Source organism: Microcebus murinus, chromosome 12, assembly GCF_040939455.1.
Source record: "Microcebus murinus isolate Inina chromosome 12, M.murinus_Inina_mat1.0, whole genome shotgun sequence".
NCBI lineage: Eukaryota > Metazoa > Chordata > Mammalia > Primates > Cheirogaleidae > Microcebus > Microcebus murinus.
The window spans coordinates 75,063,240-75,089,716 of record NC_134115.1 but is presented as its reverse complement, the minus strand read 5'-3'; the positions used below and the strand labels follow the sequence as shown (position 1 = coordinate 75,089,716).

The 26,477-nt window shown below is 48.2% G+C and overlaps 1 protein-coding gene and 1 long non-coding RNA gene across 3 annotated transcripts in view; one reads left to right on the top strand and one right to left on the bottom strand.

Annotated features, from left to right (window-relative positions):
• Positions 1 to 3,802: 3,802 nt before the first annotated feature.
• On the bottom strand, positions 3,803 to 12,627 carry LOC105873685 (uncharacterized). 2 transcript variants are annotated; one of them, XR_012922197.1, is made up of 3 exons: positions 12,315 to 12,554; positions 4,666 to 4,753; positions 3,803 to 4,483 (listed from the first exon to the last, which is right to left on the bottom strand). It is a non-coding gene; the product is annotated as an uncharacterized LOC105873685 (long non-coding RNA). The 2 variants fall into 2 exon arrangements; XR_012922198.1 differs by lacking the exon at positions 4,666 to 4,753 and having other exon boundaries at positions 12,315 to 12,627.
• Positions 12,628 to 12,986: 359 nt separating this feature from the next.
• WHRN (whirlin) overlaps positions 12,987 to 26,477 on the top strand; it is an 85,471-nt gene continuing 71,980 nt past the window's right edge. Inside the window, exon 1 of the mRNA XM_012768817.3 lies at positions 12,987 to 14,354. Coding sequence (XP_012624271.1) covers positions 13,737 to 14,354 — 618 coding nt within the window. The 5' untranslated portion in view covers positions 12,987 to 13,736. The remainder of the gene's footprint in view (positions 14,355 to 26,477) is intronic.

Genomic DNA, 26,477 nt, shown 5'->3' with positions numbered 1-26,477 from the left:
TTTGTAAAGTCCTTTTGATGGGTGAGTTGGCAAAATGTATCAATAATAGCCTTAGAAGAAGAATATACCTTTTGACCCTGTAGTTATGTTTCTATGAATTTATCTGAAGGATTAAGAAAATAAAAAGATTCCTTATTATAGCTACAGTGATAATAAGGGAAAGTTAAAAATAATCTATGTGTACAATAATGGGGGATTGCTTGAATGAATCATGGCACATTCTGTCCAGTCATTAAGAATGATGATGCAGATTTACATCTATTGCCATAGAAAGGAATTTACAACATATTGTTGGTATGGTAGAGAAATTCACATTATTAAAAAATATATGTGATGATCCTGTTTTTTTGTAGGAAGAGATGTATATATTTACATATATACATATGCAAAGAAACATGTCTCCAGGGTTTAGTAAAGTACCTGGCAATTGGTAGACACCGATAAACATTTACTGGATGTGTACAGGAAAAACAAACTTTTTCTTTATACTCATACACAACACTTCTGGGACCCCAAATGGGTGGGTTTTTTGCCCACACCAACCAATTCTCCAACACCAGCTGGGGGTCCTGCAGTACAATTTAATCCTGACACTATCTACCTGGAGTTAGCATGGACCCCACAGGTGAAGGGCTCAGTCCCACAAGACTGCCCCTCCCCCTCCCCGGCGCCAATTGCAAGTCCAGATTGTCCCTTGGACCAGATGTACGTCGGAGGTTCCAGCAACCCCTTCCTCGGGTTTGATCGTTTGCCAGAGCGGCCCACAGAACTCGGGGAACCCGTACTTGTGTTTGCCAGTTATGATAAAGGGTGTTACGAAGGAAACAGATGAACAGCCAGAGGAAGAGATACGTAAATCAAGGCCTGCAGGAAGGGGCGTGGAGGTTCCATGCCCTCTCTGGGCTCCCCACCCTTCTGGAACCTTCGCATGTTCAGCAACCCAGAAGCTCTGCGAGCCTAGTATTCAGGCATGTTTATGGAGGCTTCCTCCCGTAGAAATGACTGCGTCTCCAGCTCCTCCTTCTTCCGGGAGGACGGGAGGTAGGGTTGAAAGCTGCAAGCTTCTGATCACAGCTTCATCTTTCTGGGGACCAGCCCTCATTCAGGAGCCCACCAAGAGTGGCCTCATTAGAATGACAGACACTCTTTTCGCCCAGGAAATCCCAAGGGATTGGCAGCTCTGTGTCAGCAACTGGGGTCAAAGACCAAAATATACATTTCTTATTATCAATCACATCACACTGAATAAATGAATGAATGAATAAATAAAAGTTAAAAAAACAAAATGTATTAGTTTTCTATAGGTGGTGAAATTATGGGGTGATCTTTTTAAAAGTGTGTTTTTATTCTTTTAAAGAATACATCTATTTTCTAATGTTTCTATAGAAAGCACGCACTACTTCTATAATGCTAAAAAGAAAAAAAGAAATGGGTTTCTGTTCAATTCTGCCATGAACTTATTTTCTGACCTGGGACAGCACAACCACCCCATCCTGCTTCAGAGTCCCCAGCAAGAAATGGGGGGGTTGGTGAGATGACCCCCGGGCCCTGCCCCAGTGGCCTGGCAGAGGAGGGGACAGGGCTAAGGGAGGGTGTGCAGCAGAAGGGACAGGCATGATGGAATGGAACTGGGAACAGAAAGGTGCCCCCCTGAGCCCGGTGAAAGTGTGCAGGTGAGTTAGCTGCTCTGCCTGTATCTTGTCAGGGCCTCAGAGCCCAAAGTGGGACACAGTCACAGCTGCCCAAACACTGTTAATTTCACTGGGCCTGAAGCCACATCACATCTGAATCCTGGTTTGTAAAAAGCTGACAAGCACACAAAACCGACAACAGCAACAAAGAAGGAACTAAGCGTCATACCAGCAGGTGTTAGCTTAAAAGGCCCCAATAGGTTGACTTCTTGCAGCCAGTTTTGGAAAACAGTCTAGCAGTTCTTCAAATGGTTAGCATAGGGGTATCATGCAACTCAGCAGTTCTACTCCTAGGTAAGCACCTTAGAGAAATGAAGACATATGGCCAAACAAAAACGTATACACTAATATTCACAGAAACATTGTTTATAATAGCCAAAAGGTGGAAACAACCCAAATGTCCATCAACTGATGAAGAGATACACCAAATGTTTACTGTAAAGACAGATGATGGAATATTATTCAGCTATAAAAAGGCATGAAGTCTTGATACATGCTGTACCATGGGTGAACCTTAAAAACAAAGGCCACATATTGGACAATTCCATTTGTATAAATGGGGATTATTCAGAATGAGACTCTAGAAACAGAAAGTAAATGAGTGATTTTTTAGGGCTGTTCTAAAATTGTGGTGATGACTACGTAACTCTGTAAATATATTAAAAACCTTGAGTTGTATACTTTAAGTGGGGAAATTGTATGGTACATGAATTACACTTTGATAGAGGTGTTACACAAAAAGAGAAAAGAAAAGAAATTGAAGCCTGCCTTTTCCTAATTCATGTTATCAGTTCATCCTGCAGGAAGTGTGATTATAGCTTTCGTGAGTTAGAGGCATCTCCTATCCTCAGGCAAGAGTGTTCATCGTGATGTGGACTTAGAAGACAAGGGATGTGTGGGCCGTTGTTCCTGTAGCTCCAGACAACAGCCAGTGGACTAATATAATAGACACGTGCATGTGGCTTCTAGATCATTCAGCTTCCATCCAACCCTACAACTGACCATAGACACATGAAAGAGTCCAGCAGAGATCATTCAAGCTGGGCCAGACCAGATGACCAGACCAGGTGACCCAGAAGTGTGAGCTAAACCAACGATGCTTGTTTAAGACATTGTGTTTGGGGAGGGTTTGTCACGTAGCAGAAACCAACTGACACACTTCTGGTATAAATGTGTGAAAGTTCCTCCAGGAAATACACCAAGATATGGAGCTGCCGGGTCTAGACTTGGCACGTTTTCAAGTCTACTAGATACTGCCAAGTCGCTCTCCACATGGCTGTGCCAATTTACACTCCCACCAACCCCGTAAGCACATTGCTCTTGCACCACAGTCTTGTCAGTAGTTGGTAATGTCAGATATTTTGATTTTGACAATCTGGGATGTGTGAAATGGTATCTCATTGTGGTTTTAACTCGCAACTCCCTTTATCACAAAGGAGGCTGAACATCCCTTCGGAAGTTTATTGGTTGAATGAGGATTCTGCAAAAGAAATGTCCTTGGTTAGACCTGTGTTTTTCCACCTTCTCGACCTGGCACACTCCCAGATGCATATTAGCTTTCACTTCTGGAGTGCCCTCCCCACCTCTTCTATGGCCTTCTCCTTAAGATTCAGGGCAGGCATTCCCTCCTCCAGGAAGCCTTCCTGGTTTCCAACCCCCACGTTGCCCACTCTGTGCCCCATCTATTGGAGCACCCGACTCATTGCATTGCAATTGTATGACTCTCCTTCTAGGGCAAGGATATTCAATTAATGTTGGTTCTATGGATGGAGGAAACCCCGGCCTTGCTTCTCAAGGGCTTAGCCTCCCAGCCTCTGTGTCTCTATCTGTTAAATGGGGATGATACAGAAATCTTAGAGAACTGACAGAAATGAAGGAAGGGACATAATGTACGCTCTAGTACTACAGTAAGCTATAGCAAGCTCTCAGTAAATTGAAGCGGGTATTATTTAGAATAGAGGGATCTTAATCTTTCTGGGTCATGGACCACAGTATTTAGAAAAAGGAAGCATTGATGTGCATACATGCACAAATACTGTGCATAGTCCCTGGGACTTCACAGATGCTCTGAAGCCACGAGCCCGAAATTAACAGCCCATAATTTTGAGACATTTATAAATGTTAATTATTTTTATTATTATGCCCATTATTAGCAGCCCCTAATAAATGTCCAATAAGGTGGTGCTACCGAACAATTTTGAAGGTGGATCAGCTCCCCCTGACATTTCTCAGCCAGTGCCCGTCTCAGCCTGTGACCAGGCCTTCCTGGCCCATCACCTAGAAGGAAAGAGGACTCCCAGCCAGTGCCGTGACCTTGGCTTTTTCTGACAAGCAAAAACAATGGCACAAAGCCTTCTCCACGTGACCAGCAAATGCTCCCACAGACTCCCTGGGCCAGCCACCCTTCCCAACCTCCTCACAGTCCAGTAAATAAACTCCTCATTTCCTCAAACTCCAAAATCAGAACAATGTGATTCAAAAATGTAACTGCAATCTCCTTCTTGCTACAGTGCCTTTTAATTAGGCAACACAAAGCCCTGGAGATCACACTGCTCCCTTGGAATGGTGCGTTCCAGAAAATTACTGCCATCTGATTACGTTGGAGAAGGGTGATTCAGCTGGCTCGTTGGGCACATTTCAACAGTGTCAGGGTAGCGTCAGGGCCGCTCTGGCTGTGACTGTTATTTACCGAGCAAGGAGTGCATGCACGTCTTTCCGGGAGGCTGTTGTTAAGACAAACTGGTTCTCATAGCGTGGTTCAAACAGGAGAGGCTGAGAAGTCAAGCCTGCAACTGGGACACAAGGATTTTCATTAACTGGAGGTGGAGGAAGAAGCATCTAACATGAGTTGGGAATATATACCATTATGGGCTGAACTGTGGCCCCCTCCCACACCCCCAAATTCATATGTTGAAATTCTACTACCCGGTACCTAAGAATGTCACCATATTTGGCAGGGAACAGTGGCTCACACCTGTGATCCTAGCACTCCGGGAGGGCCGAGCAGGGAGGATTGCTTGAGGTCAGGAGTTTGAGGATGTAGCCATATTTGGAGACAAGGCCTTTAAGGAGGCAATTATGTTACAATGAGGCTTTAGGGTGAGCCTTAGTCCAATATGGTTTACAAGAAGAGGAAATCGGGACACAGACAGGCACACACAAACAGGTGGAAGACCATGCGAAGACAAAAGGAGAAGAAGGCCATCTACAGGCCAAACAGAGAGGGCTCAGGGGAAAGCAACCCTGCTGATGCTGATCTTGAACTTCAAGCCTCCAGAACTGTGAGAAAATAGATTTCTGTTGTTTAAGCCACCCCGGCAGCGGTACTTCGTTATGGCAGCCCTAGCAAACCAATACACCCACTACGTGCCAGATGAGTGCTTGGCATCTAAAACTGCATTCCCTCTTCACGGCAGCCTTTGTCATCTCCATCGGATGGATGAGGAAGCAGAACCAGAGGGGTTAGTCACTCAAGGTCTTACCAGCTGGCAGGTGGCAGAGCCAGGATTCGAACCCAGGCCAGTCTGACTCTGGTGCCTGCCACACCCTGCCAAGCTGCCTCCCACTGAGGACAAAAGGCAGCCATTGGTCTATGTGGACTTTGGATGTTTCTTCCAACAAACACAGTCTATGGCTTGGTACGCCGTGGCGGCTCAGGCATATTTTTAGGCAGCTCTGGTGTCTATCATACTCTTGCAAGAGCGCTGACTCGCTGTGGATCTTTACAGAGCACAAGTGCATCTGTAAATCCTTGAGAGCTGTTAGGGAAGGTGCCTGGTGTTCTTCCAGGAAAAATCAGAACCTGCACCTGCAAATGGATGGCTGCCTGTTGCTTTGCTTTCAGAACATTGCCCAAAAGGCTCAGCCCAGCACCCCACGTCTGTCATAATTCAGCCCCGCCCCTCTCCTCTCCAGCCACATCTCTGGCCACCTGCTTGCCACATCCAACTACCCAGAACAAGAACTTCCTTAGTTTCCTGAACATACTGCATTCTTTCTTGCTGCTATGTCTTTGTTCATGCTGTCCCCTGCCTCAGTGTCCTTCCCACCTGGCCCATCTGATGATCCTTCTCTCATTCAGGTGTCATCCTTCAAATGTTCCCTCTTTCAGGAAGTCTTCTTGACCTCACTTGGAAGAACCAGGGGCTTCATCCTCTGGGCACTTGCTATGGCACTTTGCCATTTTCTGTGTGACAGACACACCCTGAGGGGACCTCCAGGTAGTCATACCCTTGTATGTTCTCCTCCCCTTCAGTTGGAGAAGAACCTGTGACTTGCTTCTAGCCAATAGAATATGACAAAAGGAACAGGATGACATGCCCTTGCTTGGGTTATTTGTATGACAAAAATGATGGGATGTCATCCCTATGATTACATGACATTATGTAAGTCATCGTGTTAGCAGACCAGAGAGAGAGACAGAGAGACTCCCTTGCTGGCATGGAAGTAGTCAGCTAACATCTGGGCCACATGCAAAAACATGTGGCCTGCTCCACTTCTTGGAGCAAAGAGTGGCTTCCAGCCAACAGCTAGCAAAAAGGTGGAGCCCTCAGTCATAGCGTCACAGAGATGAACTCTGCCATCCACTGCATGAAACTGGAAGTGGATTGTCCCAAAGTGAAGATTTCAAATGAGAACACAGCCCTGCTGCCGACACGATTGCAGCCTTCTGAGATCCTGAGCAAAGGAACCAGCTAAACCATGCCCCGACTCCTCACTCATGGAAATGGTATATAACAAATGTGTGTTGTTCAAGCAGTCAAGTGAGTAATGATTTATTAGTCTTACGTGTTATTCCCAGCTGGATGGGAGCCACAAGAACTAGGACTGAGTTTAGCAGCTTCACACACCACACAGTGCCTGGCACATAGTAGGCACTTGACAAATGTTTGTTGAATGAAAAAAATAAATATATCTTTAAGTTTCCATCTGGCTTTAAAATAAAAAAAAAAAAAAGACTACACTTGTAGGATGTTGAAACTCCATTTACTGTTACTTTCACAGAAGGTCAACGAGAATATCACATTTCCAAAGAATGAAGAATGCAGAGCGCAAGCATTCTTCTGTAACAGTCAGAGATTCTTTGATACAATTTGCCGAGTAGTTGGGCACACTGGGCCCTGCAAATGTAATAACAGTGTCTGCCAAGTGTTTTTGAAGATGGTCAAAGTCAAAGGCAAAAAAATCACAAAACCCGCGGAAAAGCAGCTAGGACCATTACCTGCTGTTGGAAACCCAGATACAAAGAGACATTAAGAGCCTCAAACCAGTCAGCCGTGGAGCCAAGGACAGAATTCTATAGCTGCGTCAGCCCAGAACCTCCAGGAAAACCTTCATGCCCCTTACCCTCCTCTCCTTTCCTTCCCCCACCTCCTCCTCGGCGTGAGAAACAAAAACATAATCCTTAGAGCTGGAAGGGCCTGCAGACCACCACCTCCAAGCCCCTCGTTGTACAAACGGGAAGACTGAGGCACGGGGGGAAAGCACGTGGCCGACAACAGCATTCATTTTCACAGTCCTTGGAAGAATGAGGTTAAAAACAAGACAAAACAAAACGGCTTTTTAAGGCTCAGTGAGGAAATAAGGCAATTATGCAGAAAGTCAAATGTCTCCTTGTTGAAAAGAAAATGTGCGACCAGAGCTATATAGATGAGCAAAGTGAATGAAGGATTGGTTTTCTCAAAGCATTGTGCTTCTTAAACCCAGCCCAGAGCCACCCCTTGTTCAGCGTCTCCCTGGTCCCAGCCCCTGTGTGGTGGGGTCTTCATGTGTTCTTTCCATTAGCCTCCCAACCACCCCTTTTTTTATGGCTCTTTTTTTTTTTTTTAGCTCTCTTTTTTACAGATGAAGAAACTGAGGCTCAGAGATACGATGTGACTCCTCCAAGGTTACATAACCTGGAATTGTTTAACCAAGTCTGTCTGCGGTCATGAGCAAGGGTGTGTTGCTGAAATGGGCTGGGGGCTGAGGCTCGGAGAAGGGGAAGCTGGCTGGGAAACCGTGCCTGGACCCTCCCTTCCCAGCTCTCAATGCTCCTGTCCAGCCGCGCATGCTCACATTTGAGGCACACAACCGGACAGCTGCCTACAGTCAGCTCCAGGAGGGCAGAGCCCGTGGCAGTCCTGCTCCTGCAGAATCCCCACAATGGAGTCTGGCAGAGCGGAGGGAGCTGAGAATCACTTGAATGACGAATGAATGAACGGAGCAAACGTATGCATGAATGGATGCCGCAGTTAGCATGGCCGATGTGTGCATGGCAAGGATGTTTTTGCAAGGGGCTTCTCTAATCTGAACCCGGCTGGTGTTGGAGCGAGTGTCCCAGTGTAACCAATACATAATCCCCTGATTTAAGAAGCTCTTACAGACGCGTAGCAATCGGATTACAGCACAGCATGCCTGATAAGGTCACTTCCACTGCTCTGCTTCTTTCTAGCCCACAAATTGGCTTCCTGCAATTTATTTTTGCTATTCATGATAGTCTGCTATTTCCCCCAAAGCTGTGTAAGAAAAAAGCCACATCAGCTCCATCTGGCTTAATACAAGGTTCAGTGACAGTGCAGACTTTGGGGAAACTGCTCATGTCCTGGGCACTCAGTTTCCTCATCTGTAAGGCAGGGATAATGCTAGTAGTATCCATTTCGTAGGGTTCTGGGGAATTAAGAGAAACAATGCCTGCAGAGTGCTTAACCCTCTGCAACCACTCAATAAATGTTCCTTTTAGCTACTAATGAAAGAGTCTGGGACACGCACCACTGGCTACTGGCAGGACGAAAAGCAATACAGCCACCTTCCCTGGCTCTGATTGTCCTATCTGTGACACACCAGGGGAGAGAGAGGGGACTAAGGAATCATTCAGCAAATGATCACTGAACACCTACTATGTGCTCATCCTTGGGCTGAGCACTGGACACAGAGAGATTGATTGTTTTCTCGAGGGGCTCCCATGCGGTAAGAGCTTTAACTGAGAGATGGATGCCGAGCATCGTAGGGGCACCTGGTATGTGCCAGGCATGGTGAGAAACACTTTGGATTCAAGAGCACAATCGATATTCCCAGTAACGCTAACGACAGCGCCACTGTCCCCATTTTACAGGAAAGAGAACTCCGGTGCTAAAGCCCTCCGTGCTTTGTCCACGGTCACGAAGGTAGAGAATAGCAGAGATGAGATTTGAATCTGGAGATCAACTCTGTGCTCCAGCGCCCGTCCTGCACAAACATCACATGATTCTCCATGACGATGAGACAGACTCTTAAGAGATTACACCCAGGCCAAGATAAATATACCTGTATCTCTCCTCTTTTCCCGATGTTTTTGTGCTCTCATTTTTTTTCTCACCTCTCTCTTGTCTCCCTGCACTTCTATCAATAGTGCCTGCATTATCTACTGGTCATGGAGGCGACTGTTTTTCCCTTCTCTGCTGCTACCATCCCCCCTGACATCGCAGGGAATAGACAGGCTGTGGTCCTTGAGCAGAAGTGATAACTCCAGCTGCTAACATCCTTTCTCCAAAGATCTCAGAGCTAGAAAAGGCTCCTCGAGACACCCAGCATCAGAATGGCTTTGAGCCTCTTCCTCCTCCTGTGTCCGGGCTGAGGACCCAGGCAGGGGTCCCCAAATCCTCTCCATCTCTCTCAATGATGTCTTATTTACTAAACCTCTTTTCATTCCTTCCACCACAAAATGTTAGTTTACCAAACATAAATCATTTGTAGGTGGCTTGTTTTTAACCTCTGATATTCCTAACCAAAGTTTCTACAGAAAACATGTCCTTGTACCGTTCCATGGGAAAATGTGGTCCTCGTACTAGTCTAGCAGAAGTGCTGGGATAGTTCAGCATTTCTGAGCCAAATATTTGGGAGATTGTACATAGAGCACAGGGTTCAGGGTAAGAGTTCTGGTGCCAGACAGTCTGGGTTCAAATCCCAGCTGTTCCATTAAGCACCTCTGTAACCTTGGGTACAGTTACTTCCCTATGTCTCAGTGTGCTGTTTCACCAGGAGCGAGATGATGGTGGTGGTGATGATGATGATGGTATCTCCTTTATAAAGCACTAGGAGGATGGAATGAGCTACAATACAAGTGTTTAAAACTGGCGCTCAATAAACATTAGCTATATTTTTCTATATGTCCCATAGGAAATGCAGCTCAGATTACTCTCTATTGCCTTCTAAAGATACATTTGAGTGGATAAGAGAAAAGGAGAGAAGCTCCCAGTGACTATGAAATAGAAAAAGGCTTTTTAAGATTGCCATAAAAAAAGTTGGGAAAATAACTACCATCTTTATGACAGTCTGTGACTTGCAACACGCTTTCATTGACTGCAGGGAACATGAAACACACAGGTTGCAAGTGCCCTCCGGGGAGACAGAGGAGGTTTGAAAGCAACATTTTCCAGATGAGAGGTAAAGCCATTTCCTGTGGGTCCTGCAACTAGTTAAAGGGAAGCTCTGAGACTGGAATAATGGTTTTCTGCCTGATATCCAGAGTGCAACATTGCCTTTTGGTTAAAACAAACACATGAGATACAAACAACAATCAAAAATCCAGTTCAAGCCAAAGCACTTCTAAGTTGTGCTGAGCACAAAGCACAGCACAATTCACTCCTCTTCCCTTTGTGTTTTCAACTTCCCCTGTGTGTTCAAGTCTCCAGGGACATTCCTACGGGAAGGGTATTTATTGGCCAGAGTTGGAGAGCAATAATGAGCAATTAAAAGTGGCTTTGGTGAAGGAAGCAAATTGAAGCCTGCAGTCTGCATGGGCGAATAATATTTTCCTTCTGAAGAGGGCAGTATACAACCAGGGCCAAGTCCTGTACTCATGGTTTCCTCCCAGGGCTTGAAGGCCAGCGGCAGTGCAGCCCTCAGAAGCCCAGGCATCTTGGGTTCCTAAGAGCTTATTCCTGAATGATAAACACACCTTTATAGATGAAACAGGATTCTTGAGGTTTGAGCACAGTTACACACTGTCTCTCACCCAAGGGGCACAGTACAAACTGATGCTAAGGCGGTTATGTATGATGGATGGAAGAAGCCCCAAGGATTTATTTTTCTACGCTCTCATACTTGTCTGCCCTCCCAAATTGGCCTCTATGAAAGTACACAATAGCACAGCATCCCAGATGGTCTCTGATGTTTGCAGAAGAAAGTGTTTCCTTTTCTACTAAGACTGCCTGTGCAACTCAGCTTCTGCTGCCTGGAGCAAGATACCTCCTCGAAAACATCCTTTGCACAGAAATAAAATGCTGGGAAGGGAGGGGGGTTCTTAACTCCTGGGATGCATTTATCAAGCCAATCACAGTAATTATAATTAGAACACAAACTAAGTGAAAGCTAAGCATGAAATACATTTGCAGAAAACCTGAACTGCATACAATTAAGCCCTGCTTGGTGGCATTTTGAGGTATGCCATTAATACATTTTGAGGGTGGAGAAGATTGATTTTTTTCTTAAGTATCTTAGTCTAGTTGCATTAAAGGATTCAACAGCAGTTGAGAAGGAGGAATAAGGATACAGTATTAACTGCTAAACTTAAGAGGTGTAAGACAGACGTCCAAGGGTAGCTTAACTGGTTATTTAAAAAAATCTTCCTCAGAGACCCTATTAAATATGTTCACTGGGCATTAGTTTACCCTAGGCCTGTTTTAGGAACATGAAGAAAATTGCAGATCTTTGGAGAAAATACAGCTTCAATTCCTACCCTCGGTTTGAGGAAAGCATTAAGCCAACAGTACTGAAAACCTTTCCACTGTTCCCTATTGTCCATAGAAGGAAGTCCAGCTGTCCTCTCTTCAATAGAGCCCTTGCCATATCCTCCTCCCCCAAAGCTGGGCTCCGGCAGCCAACACCACACTTATTAGACTGGTTTTGCTTATTTGTGCGATCTCTCTCCCTAGGGGACTGTGACCTCCTCGAGGTCAGCAATTTTGTCTCTTTGACCTGGGTCTCCAGCAACCCGCATATGACCCAGCACAGAACGGGTGCCTTGGAAATGTGGAATGAAGAGTGACTAAATGAAGAAAGACATGAATAAATGAATGATCCATCCTTCTGGGTCCAGCTCAAACCTACTTCTGCAGGTAACAGTCCGTTTCTCCCTCTCCCAGATGGAAGTCAGTCGGCTCTACAGTGGCAATTCCGGGACAGTTTTAGGGAAAAAAATACATAGCGGAATGGCGTAGGAGAGGCCATTCGGGTTGGAAGGTATGTGTGCCAGCTGCGTGCGTGCGCACGTCTGTGCCTAGGTGAGGGGGCGCTATGGAGCTCCTAGAAAGTCCCCTTCGAATTAAAGGGCAGGGCTTTTACTTAGATTATATATATTTGGGGGAGTAGGTGGTGATGAGAGACTAGGACGTGCTTTGGGGTGTCTTCTCATTTTGTCTTGGGATGGGAGGGCATAGAATACTTTTTTTCACAACCTGCTATATATATATATATATATATATATATATATATATATATATACACACACACACACACACATACAGAGAGAGAGAGAGGTAATTGTAGATCCACATGCAGTGGGAAGAAATAATACATAAACCTTCCATGTACTCTTCACTCGGTTTCCCCTTATGTTGACAAGATCACACAACCAGAACATTGACATTGATACAGTCCACCCACCTGACTCAGATTTCGCCAGTTTTACATGCACTCATTTGTGTGTGTGTGTGTGTGTGTGCGCGCGCGCGTTGTGTGTACACGTTGTGTCCCTGAAAACGGCTTTCCCTCGCCCTGGAGAACGCGCAGGGTCCAGCCTGAGCGCCCTCCGCACAGCAGATCTCCCGACCTCCCGCAGACGCCAGGACGTGCCTGCACGCGCCTCCTGCACGCAGCAGGTGCCCAACAATTGTCCACACGAACACTTGAACTTGTAATGGCAGTGCGTGTGCAAGGGGGGAGCGCAACCTTGAAGGGAGAAAACCGAGCCTGAGGCGTCCAGTATTTTAAATGCAAAAAGAAAAAAAAAAAGTTGGCTCTTTCCCCCCACAATTGTGAATTAGCTAGCAGGCAAATCGCTTCAAAACGATCCTGGTGCACACGCTGCGACCGCCGAGGAGCACTGTTTCTGAGCTCCCTCCCCCCTCCGCCCCCAGGGCTGGAGAAGTCGGGGGCTCCTCCAGCCCCTACCCCCCACTTTCACCCCTTTCTTCCCCGGGGCTGGACTGTTTCACCCCGTCTCCAGGCAACCGCCCGGCGCGCCAGGCGGAACGTCATTTCCTGAAGAGCCCGCGGGGGGACGGGGCGGGAGAGGGGGAGGGGCAAGGGGGCGGGGCCAAGGCTGGGTTGGCGACGGCGGCGGCGTCGGAACTCGCTGGAAGACTCGGCCCCGGGCGGCTCAACAGTTCGCAAAGTCCGGGCTCGCGGGCGTGCGGCTCCGTCTGCGCTCGGGCGGCGCAGGGGCGCGGGGGTCCCCGGGCTCTGCATCCCGGGGCTGCCCGGGACATGCCCCGCACCCCCTGCCGGACGCCCGCGCGGCCCCATCGGCTGTGACCCGGGAGCTCTGGGACTAGAGCGACCCCCGCCCCAACTTCTGACTTTGGGGTCCCCCAGCCCAAGAGGAACTGGCGGCCCGGCTGGGGGAGCCCCGGGCATGGTGTGACGGGGCGCTCAGCTTTGCTGCGCCCCCGACTCCAGCCACCCGTCGTCTCTGTGCCCTCCAGAATGTAGCCGCTCTCTCCGCGCCCCCCGCACTCCAGCCGCAGTGTCTGCGACCTCGAGGCTCCAGGACTCAACTCTGTCCCCCAAGACTCCGCTGTCGTCTCGGCGTCCCCCGGATTCCAGTTTCACGACCGCAGCGGTCTTCGCGCCCCGCAGGACTCTAGCGGCGGTCTCCGCAACCCCCGGGATCCAGGCACCGTCCCCCTGCTCCCCGAGCCCAGTCTCCAGCCGCCGTCTCCGCGTCTCCTGGGATCCAGCTCCGTCTCCGCGCCCCCACTACCCAGACTCCAGCCGCGTTCCCCGGGACCCAGCCTCGCGCCAGTGCCCGCGAGCGCAGCGGCACCCCACCGCGCGCCCCGAGTCCGGCCGGGCCTCGGCGGGGAGATGAACGCGCAGCTGGACGGCGTGTCGGTGAGCTCGTCCTCCACCGGCTCGCTGGGCTCGGCGGCCGGGGCGGGCGGCGGCGGGGGCGCGGGGCTGCGGCTGCTGTCTGCCAACGTGCGCCAGCTGCACCAGGCGCTGACCGCGCTGCTGAGCGAGGCGGAGCGGGAGCAGTTCACGCACTGCCTGAACGCTTACCACGCGCGCCGCAACGTCTTCGACCTGGTGCGCACCCTGCGCGTGCTGCTGGACAGCCCGGTCAAGCGGCGCCTGCTGCCCATGCTGCGGCTGGTCATCCCTCGCTCCGACCAGCTGCTCTTCGACCAGTACACGGCGGAGGGCCTCTACCTGCCCGCCGCCGCCTCCTACAGGCAGCCCGCCTGGGGCGGCCCCGACGGCGCGGGGCCCGGGGAGGTGCGCATCGTGAGCCTGCGGCGCGCCAAGGCCCACGAGGGCTTAGGCTTCAGCATCCGCGGGGGCTCGGAGCACGGCGTGGGCATCTACGTGTCGCTGGTGGAGCCGGGCTCCCTGGCTGAGAAGGAAGGGCTTCGGGTCGGGGACCAGATTCTGCGTGTCAACGACAAATCCCTGGCCCGGGTGACCCATGCGGAGGCCGTCAAGGTAGGGTTTGGAGAGGAGTTCCGGGCAGAGTATACGCAAAGTGGAGTGGCTTCTTCAGTAGCTCCGTGCTGTGTGTCCTTAGGCAAATCGCTTGACCTTTCTGGGCTTCATTTTTCCTGTCTTAAAAACAGAAACATCTAGGTTACGGAGCAAATAGGTGCCAGGCGCTGGGAATATAGTGATTCACAAAACAGACATAGACCTTGCCCTCCTGGGGCTTAAAGGCTAATGCAGGGGATAGATAGTATCAAATAGCAGGGCAAATATGTGATTAAAAAGTGTGAAAATGGATGTGGATTCTTATGAGCATCAAACGAGATAAAGACTTTGCTTTGTATATACAGGTAGTTAGTAATCAGTAGGTGCCTCCTCCGCCCCCCTCCCCAGCTGCAATTGTCGTTGTCCTATAGGTTTTTGCCTCTGAAAGAAAGTTTTGTTAGCTCTCAAGTGGCCTGTGGGGGCTGGGTGATGCACAAAGCTCTGGCCTGACCCTGCTGTGTTGTGGACCAGGCTCTGTGTTTTGGAATAAGTCGCTTGCCTTCTTAGAGCCTCTTGTTCTCCGCTTAGAAAATGGGGCAGCTGGACCAGATAGGTGGTCCCTAACCTTGTTGGAAATGAGGCTCCTGCCCCAGTGTCAAAAATAACCCCTCCCCCAGCTACCCCGAGAGTCTTTGCACCTTTCGTGTCTGTTAATCTTGAAAAATAACCTCATGACAGCAAGCTTCCAGGAATTTAATCAAGCTGTTTAAAGGAGTGTGTGTGCACTTGCTAAATCTCACAGCCCAAGGCTATTGATGTTGTGTTTTTTGTTTTTTGTTTTTTTTTTTTTTGAGACAGAGTCTCACTTTGTTGCCCAGGCTAGAGTGAGTGCCGTGGGGTCAGCCTGGCTCACAGCAACCTCAATCTCCGGGGCTCAGCGATCCTGCTGCCTCAGCCTCCCGAGTAGCTGGGACTACAGGCATGCACCACCATGCCCGGCTAATTTTTTGTATATATATTTTTAGTTGGTCAATTAATTTATTTCTATTTTTGGTAGAGACTGGGTCTCGCTCAGGCTGGTTTCGAACTCCTGACCTTGAGCAATCCGCCTGCCTCGGCCTCCCAAAGTGCTAGGATTACAGGCGTGAGCCACCGCGCCCGGCCAGCCCAAGGCTATTGAAAGCCAGTTGGGGTATGAGATGGGTGGCGTTTGGTTCTATGGGTGGATTCAGGGGCCCCTTGCAGGCACTTAGCCACCCCCACTCCTATGTGTGCAAGAAGGGAAGAGTTTGGGGGGAAAGAAACATCAGCACGCCCTCTGCTTCTGCAGAGAAATGCTTCTCAGGGGTTTGGGCTGACCTATGACCCCTCAAGCCCCTGCCTCCTGGTGCTCCTCCACGCAGGTGTTTTGAACGCCAGCGAGGGCTGCTGGGAAACTCCTAGGCGGCAGAGGCCCCTGGCTACTTCCTGTAAGCTATTCAGTGACCTGTGACCAGGTGGGTCTTGAGCCAACTCCCTGGCAGTGCACCTGGGACACCACCATCTAGTCTCTGACCTTGGCTTCCCTCAGCTGTTTCCCAGCCCATCCACCCCCTTGGGCAGGTCCCTGTGGCTTTCAGAAACTTCTTTTCAGCTTCTGGAAATAGGCCCATGGTTTGTAGACTCACAGGGTACAGCGGGCAAAGCCCACTGTGAGTTTCCATGCAACAATCCCCCTCTCTGTCTCCTCTCCCCCTATCAATCTTCCCCCTTTGTCTAGCATTCTGTATATTTATAAAGAAATGAACATTAGCCCTGGCCCCAAAAGGTCTAGAGTTCTCAGATGATAAATTTATGCTACAAAGATACTTGATTCAAATGGTCATTTATAAATATGGGTTCAATTTTAGTAGCAATTTTAAAAAAAGACTTGAGTAACTTAATCATCACAAGTGGATATAGGCTTTGGAAAGGCTGTCAGTTAACCCGGACGTGAAAAACACGACTTTCCCTTCATTCTGCGCCCCAGACTCAGCCGTGCCATGAGGATCTAGCAGCCTGGCGGTGAGTTCCGTTTACCAACAGGGCCCCCTGTCCCCATATTGTTGATCACGCTCTGGATCTTCTGTCTGCACCTCCCTGAACGAGGTGGTGGTGCCTTAAGCCCTGACTCAGAGCAGCCCCAGGCTTAACTCTATTGCCTCTGTTGCTTCCAGCGTGAAACCTAAACTCTCTATGACATAGTTTTTGAAGCCCGAGAATGAATACTTGCCGGCAGGGAGAGGCTGAGAGGCGCGGCGCTGTCCTTGAAGTGTGGGAGCCTGTGGCACAGGAGCCCGTGTGAGCTGAGCAGCCCTCCTCTCTGTCTCTGTCATTTTTCCAATGGAGGCAGCTGCCAAGACAGAACGAGCTCCTGCCTCAGGGCTGCCCCTCTTCTGGCCGTTGCCAGACACATACCCTGCCTGCGATGGACCCCTTGGGACCCTTCAGAGGCAACAGGCAGGAGGAATGGTGCTGTGTGTCACATTAACACTGGGGGAAAGGAGACAGACTGTAATTCAGTGGGTGGAATTTAAAACGGAGGAGGCGGAACTTACTCCTTGAGGCCGTGGCAGGGTTGCACGATGGGCAGATAGTTTCAGGGACAGTTTGAAAGGACACCCGGAGAACTGTTGACACATTTCCACAAAATTAAGAGTGTTAAGTCCCTTAACTAAAATCCCAAAGGGGCCCCGGATTCTCTGCTGGGCACAAACTGCCCTTTCTCTGCTGGGAGCCTCTCCTTGTAAGTTATAGCGCTGCAGGGCACCGGGTCAGGGATGTTTTGGTAAAGGTGCATTGCTATTCACTAGGCTTGAGACTGTATTCGATTTCTGCACAGTTTTTCTGCACATCTCCTTTATCTTTTCTAGGGTACCACATTGGCTTTAGTAGAAGATGTGTTATTGATCTTAAAATCTTTATGTATTTTTTTCTGTGATGGAAAGATGGGGGGGAAGGGTCCTCTGAGCATCCCAAAAGGAGAGATCAATTGTGTATGTGTAATAAAAAGAAAATTAAATTAAATTTTAGTTATCAAGTTAATTAAGAGTTTATGAATAAGACAGGGTTGCAGATTTTTAAAGGGGGGGGGTTGAGCAAAGTTATTTCCATTTCTCTTTCTGACAAATCAAGCATCCGTTGTGACCCAAAGCAGTTCGATGAGGATTTTCTACTTTCATCGGGCTCCCATCCCTCTCTAGAAACCCATTTTCCAAATCTGAAGTGACAGGTCCAGATAAGGCAAGCCATTTACTATTTGCAATTATGTTGAAATGTTGGATTTTTGAAAAATCTATCTCGAAAGAACAGGAGCCAAACTAGTGATAATAAAAAAGTAGATCTTTCAAAGGTTTTCAGTCAGATGTGCTTGATAAATTGGCCAAGGAAACCAGGGATGCTGCCTTAGACTCTGCTGCACACCTGCTGTGTGACCTTGGGCAAGTTACTGATCCTCTCTGTGTTCCAGGGTGGATGGGCCGGGAGCTGTCCAAGATCCCTTCCAGCTCAGACAGTCTGATTTGCTTAGTATGTGCTGCACAGAAGACATTTAGGATATCTAATTTGATGTTTTCTTGTTCTTTTGAAATTGCTTTCATTTAAGGCGGAGTAAAGAAAGTTGGCTAAGGGATTGGGAGAAGAGTCTTGGCACTCCTGTGTGGCATCCAACTAAATCAGGAAATTGATGGGTTACATACTGTACAGACAAGAGTTTGACTGCTGTCTCTTGACCCAAGAACACCAACCCTTGTGCTGTTCCAGAGTTAATGGGAAAATGACAATAGGATTCTGGCACAAACAGCACCGCCCTGGGCATGCTCAAAATCAAATTCACTTACCTGCTTGCTTTCTGAGTCCCCTGGTTATGGGGGTAGCAGAATGCAGTGTATTACACGTGCTTGCTGGGGGGGGGGGGTGTGTGTGCTTCATCTTGATAAAAACTAAATGGCTTCCTTATGGTCTCAGCATCCCCATGGGTAAATCCAAGGAACATATTAGAATTTGAAATATCCCAGAAGTTAAAAACTGTTACTGGCCCTCTCATTTAATTAGAGTTATCACACCCTCCTTTCCTTTGCATAATAACCGGGGAAAAATCTGTCTGTATTAATATGTCATTGTATTTGGTCCAGCACGTTCTAAACGACATGATTGTCCTTTTCCCATTGTACATGGTTAGCTGAAGCCATTACAAATTATTGCCACTTCCAACTTTGTGTCTGAAATGTAGCTTCTCCCCCTGGTCTCGTTCCTGTATTCCAATTTGGAAACCACAGGCGTGCACAGACTTTCCTTTGGCCCTGCATTCATTCTCAGGTCCTGTGAGTCCTGCCAACAATGACATGTGGAAAGCTCACTATTCATAAACCCTTTATTGAGTAGATTTTTGGTTGCTGCATACCAAGAATGTAATGCAATGTATTGAGAGGATCCATTTCTTTAATTTAATCTTGTATATTTAGTTGACTCAAGCTGATACTCAAGGTTTTAGAAAATTGTGATGCATATATAGGACAAAAACCTTTCAGCTGGCTATTTACAGTTCAAATCAAAGAAGAGAATGCTTTTTTTTTTTTTTTATTTTTTAAGAATCGGTATTTTTGTAAGAGAAGATTCTTGCCTCCTAACTTGAAGGCGGACATCAAAGAGATAGAGAATCACCCCAGCCCTAGCGTCTTGTTTTTCTGTCATTCCCCTCTGCTGACAAACCCAGTGTTGTTTATTACTTGCCATAGATTCATCATTTGGATGGAGCTGCAAAGATAAGTGTGATCCTTTAACCTCTGACCAATTGGATCGTGTATACGTTGCAGCTTGTCACCTCCGCCTGCCACACGCGGGGTACACAGCCTGTCTGCACCTGTCAGTGCACGCAGCCGCTTGTGCGTGTGCCAGTCTGCTCGTGCTCAAGGCACATGTACAGCTCCTCGGAGTCATAATCCCCCTCCGTCCTGCGAAGGGCTTTGCACCGAAGCAAGCGTTCACAGAGGATTAGGCTCCAACTGGCTCTCTAGCCAGGTTCTTTTAAGACCTGGAAGGGCAGCCTTTGTTCTCCACTGCTCAGGGACCCCAGACTCATCCCTAGCCAGGACCAGAGAATCTGATTACAAGGAATGGCATTCAAATGGCTAGAGGTAGCTGGAGGCTGAAATACAAATCTTTCAAAATTGATTTTTTTTTCTTTTCTTTTCTTTTTTTTTTAAACCCCTAAACAGGAATCTGATATTAAGTCTGAGCTCACACAGACTTCTAATTGCGCCCCAGGGTCGGGGTGATTTTTAAGATTTCTGTGCTGCTGACATTTCCCTTTTACGTTTACAGCCTGGCAGGTGGAAAGGGCACAGAGAGTAGGAATCAAAGCCTCCCTTTATTCCTTTCTTGTGCATTCCCGGTGTCAGCTGCAGAAAGCAGCACCATGAGGCTACTGCATTTGTGATTTTTTTTTTTTAATAGACTTTTTATGTTTTGGAGAAATTTAGGTTCACAGCAAAATGGAGCAGAAGGTACAGAGATTTCCCACATACACTCTGCCCCGGCACTTGCATGGCCTCCCCATTTTTAACATCCTCCGCCAGAGTGGTACGTCTGTTACAGCTGATGAATCTACATCGGCACATGCTATCACCCCCGGAGTCTGTAGTTTACATTGCACTTGCGTTTGAACTTTGCTTTACTAAACAACTACTGCGAAAGAGAGGAGGCTGACATTAGTGAGCGCCTACTATGTGCCAGGTGTTTTGTCCTTCCTATCCTGTTTAATCTCCCCCCGGGAGGCCAGGAGCAGGGTCGTGCTCAAGGAGATGAAATTGGTGAGCCCAAGGTCACCACTGGGATTAGGAACCTCGTGGAACCCAGCCCTCCTGCAAGACAGTCCCCTGCGGGAGGGCAGGCAGATGACACATTTTGTGCCCGATACCTGGGGTACCATTAAGAACCACCCAGAGACTTCATTTTACTAAGTGGGGGGTCTGAGACCTACTCATCAAGGGGCAGCGGCATGTCTCAGCCTGGACATCCTCTGAGCAGCGCTCACCCGCCCACGAGGCTGTGGCTGGGACCTGAAGTCAGAGGTGAACGGCACCGGGGCCCTGTCCCTGGGGAATCGGGGGGAGACAGAGACTCATCCATGGCCACAGGCCCCAGCATTTTTAGTGCTGTGACATCCTCGTGCCTCTGCATCCCCACCACCCCTCCAGAGCTGCATCGTCATCCCACCGGTCCCTTCATCCCTTTACCTGGCTTTAACCTGCTCCAGCCCACTTGTCACTACTAAGAGGACCTATTGGTGTGTTTGGTTATCATCTGCCTCCCCCAGTACAAGTCTGCTCCATGAGAACAAAGATTCTCCAGTGGCAAGTGGCTCATTCACATGTCCCCAGTCCCTGGCACACAGTAGGTGCTTTAATAAATAAATGGATATTTACCAAATGGATGGAGTGATCTCGCTCCTAATCCAGCGCTGGTGAGTTTGGGATTCTCTGGCTCCCGAGGGTGAGATCTGTGGCTAGCAGCACAGTGGGCGCTGGACAGAAACATCGAGGAAGGCCGTAGGCTCCAGTGTGTACTTCACCACCAAACTGGCTGTGTGGCCGTGGGCAGTTCACATGACGTCTCTGACCCCTGTCTTGGGAGCTGTGAAATGGTCATAGCCACCTCCCACCTGCCTCCTTCCCAGATGGCCGTGGGGATCAAATGACTTCCTAGGTGTGACAACATTTGAAACCCTTTGCTACTATTTTAGTGAAAAGACTTTTTAAATTTGTGGTCTGTGCCTGGTGTCCATAGCTTTTCCCACCCGCTGCAGCCCGGATCTACCCTGTGGGACCCCTTCAGCTGGTTCATTTGTCACTTTGCTCTTAATTTTCAAGCCCTATCCCCAGAAGTGGGTTATTTCAGCAGCCTGATTGTGTCTGTGATTCCAAAATAGAATCATTTATGCATTCTGAAGCAATCAATGAACCAATTTTGGGTAAGATACATCTTCTGTCTTTTTTTTTTTTTTTTAACTGCTCAGGTTTCTAGAAGCCCCAACATTCTGGGTGAAGGCTGAGTCCCCAGCAATCACAAGTGTGTTTAAAGGCTGCTTTATTCTCTACAGAGAATGCATAAATGGATTTAGCTCTTCTTTCTTTTCAGTCCCAGCACCTTTGCTTCCTTTCCCCTTTGAGAATTTGTGCCCCCGCTAAATCGGCTGTGGCTTTGCTTCAGTTGGCAGCCACTTTGGTCGTGATTGTTTCCCTCTACCTGAATTTCCTAATAGCAGCATCCTCCCAACTCTGAATGCAAAGCAAATACATCAGCCATCCATAAACAAGCCCCCACATGTCCTCTTTCCTGGATTGTAATGCTCTAGGCTACAGGGAAGAACAGAGTGAAGTGACATCAAAAAGGGTGTTTCCACATACCAGGCGTTGGGGCCCTGGAGGTGGTAATTCACAGTGTTAGCTTGCCTGAAAATCAACGAGCACCCCAGGCGGGTCTGAACTGCACTAAGGTTTGGGAAGCGCTGCCTTCATTTAGGATCCCCCACCCCCAGCAAGGGGGTTTCTCCACATAAAGACTTGACCAGAGAAGTGGACCCACCCTGTCCCTGTCCTTAGCTGTTTTGGAACAAGATTCCAGATGTGCACGTTCAACTGATATATTGGAAAATCCAAGAGATGAATCTTGGAGGTAGACCTGGGTTCATCTGGCAGTATTACTTGGCTGTGACCTTGGGCTGGTCCCTTTGCCTCTCGGTGACTCAGATATCCCCACCACCAAACCTAGCACATACGGGTCATGGGCACCGTTGCACATCAAAAGCCTGAAAAAATATGGCAGTAGAGGTCCCACTGCAAACATTGTGATGAAAAATGTTATCGACTGCGTTCGCTTGGCTTTGAAAGTCCTCTGTTGTGCCTGCTTAGTATTTTGTTTTTTAAAGTGCCATTGGAAGAAAATATCTGGACCCAGGGACCCTATGATCCATCACAGCTGTTGGAATTGCAGAGTCATTTACTAACTGTAGTCAATATTCCCACATAGGCAGAGTTTCTTTAAAAACATAATTGCTTCTATCTGGCTTTTGGCATCTGCGTGTTTGCTCTACAGCAGTAATAAAGCCCAGGGGTTGAAGGGAGTCGTGTGTGCCCACATCTCTTCTGATTATCTGCGAGGCCTTAAAAAACACGGGGAGGCAGAGAAGACAGACACATGGCCCAGAGTGTGGCAGCACTGTCCCCTGCATCGGCCACCTCCCTAACCTCAGCGTCCTTCCCCGATGGGCTCCCCAGGGACCCTGATGGGGCGGCGGAGGGGGTGGCTGTTCCCAGAGCCCATGACAGCAATTAATGCAGGTGGAAGTGGTGCTTTGATAACGTGGGCTCCCGTGCTTAAAAAAAATACCAAAAAACCCAACTCTGTAATTTATTTGAACCACATATGAAATGGTGTGGTAAGCCTCATTAAGAGGTTTCTGATAAAGAAAAGAAAGCGATCCAGCTTTCAGAAGTTCACCTCCCGTGTAGGCAGGGAAACAGTCTGTTTGCAAGTTGGGGGAGGGGTTTTCCTTCTGCCATTTCCATCCTCCTGTCCCCAGAGGGAGGGATGGCATCCTTCGTCGTGCCTGGGCCCAGTGTACCTTTTCTGTTTTCTTCATTTCTCCCCTTGCGCCTCCCTCCTCTCTCTCTCTGGGAAGCCCCAAACCTTTCCCACATTTCCTCCACCTCCCCCTGCAGGAGACCTTCTAATCCTGAGATTTGAAGTCTATTCCAAGGTCCATATCCGCGTACAGCTCTTCCTCAGACTCCTTTCTCTCTTTCCCCAGGTGTCTGCATCTCCACCCATCTTCCAGCCTTGCAGTCTCTGCACAGGATCTGTGCTCCTTTTTAGTGTGTGTATTTAATTTTTATTTATATTTTCAGCTCCCCCCCAGTATTAGGAATCTTTATTTGCTCTGGAAACCCTGGCTCATTTCCAGCCCTCTGATGGTGGCTTCTCCTCTTCCCCTCAAAACCTGGACTTTTTGCAGGTCAGCGACCTTGGCCTGCTCTTCTCTGGTCTCTTTGTTGGTGACTGTACTAGCCCTGCACGGGCTGGACTCTCCAGGCCTGGCCTCTCCCCAGCGCTTCTCAGACCCCGCTTCCCCCTGTCCCTGCTGTCACTGCCACCACCGCCGAACCGCAGCGTCCTGCTCACCCACCTGTCTGTACCCCGCCTTGCTCATCTGTGCACCCGTCTGTCTCCATCCTGGTGGCAGGGTGCACACTCTAACTGTGTATCTGATCAAGCTGTGCCACGCCTAGCACCCTGCTCTTGAGCTAGGAGCCTGCAGCGCAGAGACCAAGCTCCTCAACGTGGCATTCGGGCTGCCGGTGATCTCATCCCCTTTACCTGCAGTCCGGCCTTTTCTCCAGGTGTTTCCCAAAGCGAGTCCACACTTGGCCGGACAAGCATCATGCCTCCTCTGAGACGGGGCTTCGATTCTCTCCACCTGTTGGTGCCCATGGCCCGCAAGGCCCAGCCTCAGGGCATGCTTCCCGGCACACCCGCCCACCCTGCCGCTGCCCCCATCTCTGGGAACCTTCCCTTACCCCCTGTCACTTAGGTCGGTCATGACACAGATAGTATATTTCCTGGTGTTTTCTTTGTTGCTCATGGAATGATGATAAACTCTGAACGGAGGGCTTACAGGGAGCCAGACACTGTTCTCAGTGCTTTGTGTGCATAAACTCACTTAAACCTCAAGACAACTCCATGAAGTTCAAGGCAGGTGCCACTTTTTATGGCTTTGTTTTGCAAAATTGCCTGTTATCACAAAGGTGGAAAGTGGCAGAGCCAGGATTTAATCTAGGTTTTGTGGACCTGAGGGACAGTAGAGAGAAGTGACACCCCACAATGGGTGCCTGGGTTTCCAAGCCTGGCCCTGCCACTTTGTAGCTGTGGGGCCTTACACAAGCTTCGTAACCTCTCTGATTCTCAGATTCCTCTTTAGTAAAATTGTGATGTGAATAGTAGTCAAATGGCAGGCAAGTTACTTCACTCTTCCGATTTCCTGTCTCTGAAGCGGGGATAGAATGGGGGTGCAAGTGATGGATTACAGCGCTGGGCCCGTCTATTTAGTGTGAGCGTTTGACGATCGCCTGTGTGCAAACTGCAGTGTTGGGATCGTTCTCCTACAAGATGATGCTCCTCCTGGCACTGCAGAAAGTACAAAGAGAAACACGCCTAAGGTGCTTACGCTAACTTAGCACATTAGTAAATATCACTGCCGTGGGGATCCTTCTGTGTGACATCGAGCTCCGCATGGGCTGTGTGTGTCCCCCACTGACCTCCACCGTAGCCCCCTGGGAGAGGAACCGGGACCGGAAGTGGAGGCGACATGCCGTGGACACACAGACGAGATGGTGGGACCAGGATTTCGGCCCAGGTCTTCCTCCTCCGTGGCGCGGCTCATTGCCACGGCTCTGGCTGCTTCTAACAGAGAAGCGGGGTGTGCGGCCCCGCGAGGTGCTGGGGGGAACAGAGGTTCAGTAAGTGACGTTTCCTCCCTGAGGTTTTTCCTTGTAGAAATGACTTTGCAGCCATTTGACAAGAAAACCCACCAAGAACCAGAAAACCCTGGCCCCGGCCACCCTGCCTTTTGCTGGGCACGCTCTGCATTTTATTGACTGGTGATCAGGGATGGAGGTGGCATTGGGCACTTTTCCCTTTTTCTTTTTCTTTTCCTTCTTTGTTATCTCTCTCAGTGTGCCCTGACCTTTGTCAGGTTTTTATTTTGTGCGTTGCCTCTGGAAATACCCTGATAGTTAATTAGGACCCCAGCTCAACCCACGTTAGAATAAACTGGTGGCTTATGAAAGCATCTCATTGAATGGTGGAGCCTCTAAATTCGTCTACACTGGCAGATCAGCTCACTTCGAGGATGAGAACAGGGTCGCTCCTGGGCCTCAGGTAAAAGGCTGGTGGTCGTCAACCTGTCACAGACTGGATAAGTTAAAAGATCATTTTGTTTAGTTATAGGAAACATGGGGAGTAGTGGAATCTTCCTCGGGTCCTAAAATAAAAAAGTGTATCTTGTCTTTTCTCTTTTCTTTTCTTTTTTCTTTCTTTTTCTTTTCTTTCTTTTCTTTCATCTAAGATATATGGGCTCAATTTTTAAAACTTGGGGAGCCCAGAAAAACAAAAAAGAAGAAAACAAAAATTACTGATAATTCCACCTGCTCACCTACCCAGAAGTAACCACTGTGGACAGTTTGCTACCCGGTTTGCATCTGCGTGTACATTTGTACTGGGGATTCTTTGCAAAACTGCCATTCTGAGCACAGTTATCTAGCCTGTTTCCTTCACCAAGCAATGTATCATGACTCTTTTCCCACCTTGATAAATGTCTCCAGAACATGATTTTTAATGATTGCATAATATATTGTAGTGAAGAAGTACATGATTTATTTAACTAATTTCTTGTTGGACAGTTTGTTTTTTCAGTATTATCCATATTGCCGCTTTAAACATCTTTGCACATTAATCTTTAAATGCATCTCTAATAATTCCTTGGGCTGTCTTTCTAGAGGTGGCATTGGCTTGGGGGGAGAGGCATAATTTTAAGGCTTTTGATTAACTGTTGCCAAACTGCTATTGGGAAGGAATTTGTTGTTTATAATCCATCCTACCAACATTCTGCAGCGTTTGAGATTCTTCATTTTTCTCCAACTATGCCAACACTGGATATTATATTTCTTCTGCATTTTTGCCAATCTGATAGGCAAAAAAGTATCCTATTTTAATTTGCATAATCTAAATAGTAAAGTTGAACTCCTTTACATGTTTATTATTTGTGTATATGTATATATTTACATATCTGTGTATAACTTATTGATATCCTTCCTATGCCCATTTAATCATAAGAGTCTTACATTTTGATGTCATCCAAATCTATCATTCTTTTCCTTTCTGATATCTTATGAGTCAGTTTTTTAGGAAATGATTGATTCATCTACCTTAAATTCAGATTCTTCAGCCTGAGGTTGAATTAAATTGGAAGCCCATCACTGTTTCAACTGAGAATGGTCAGAAAGTGATGAGAGACATAAAGAGTCTAGGAGGGGAATAAACCCCGTCAATATATCTACTCATGGGCCAAGA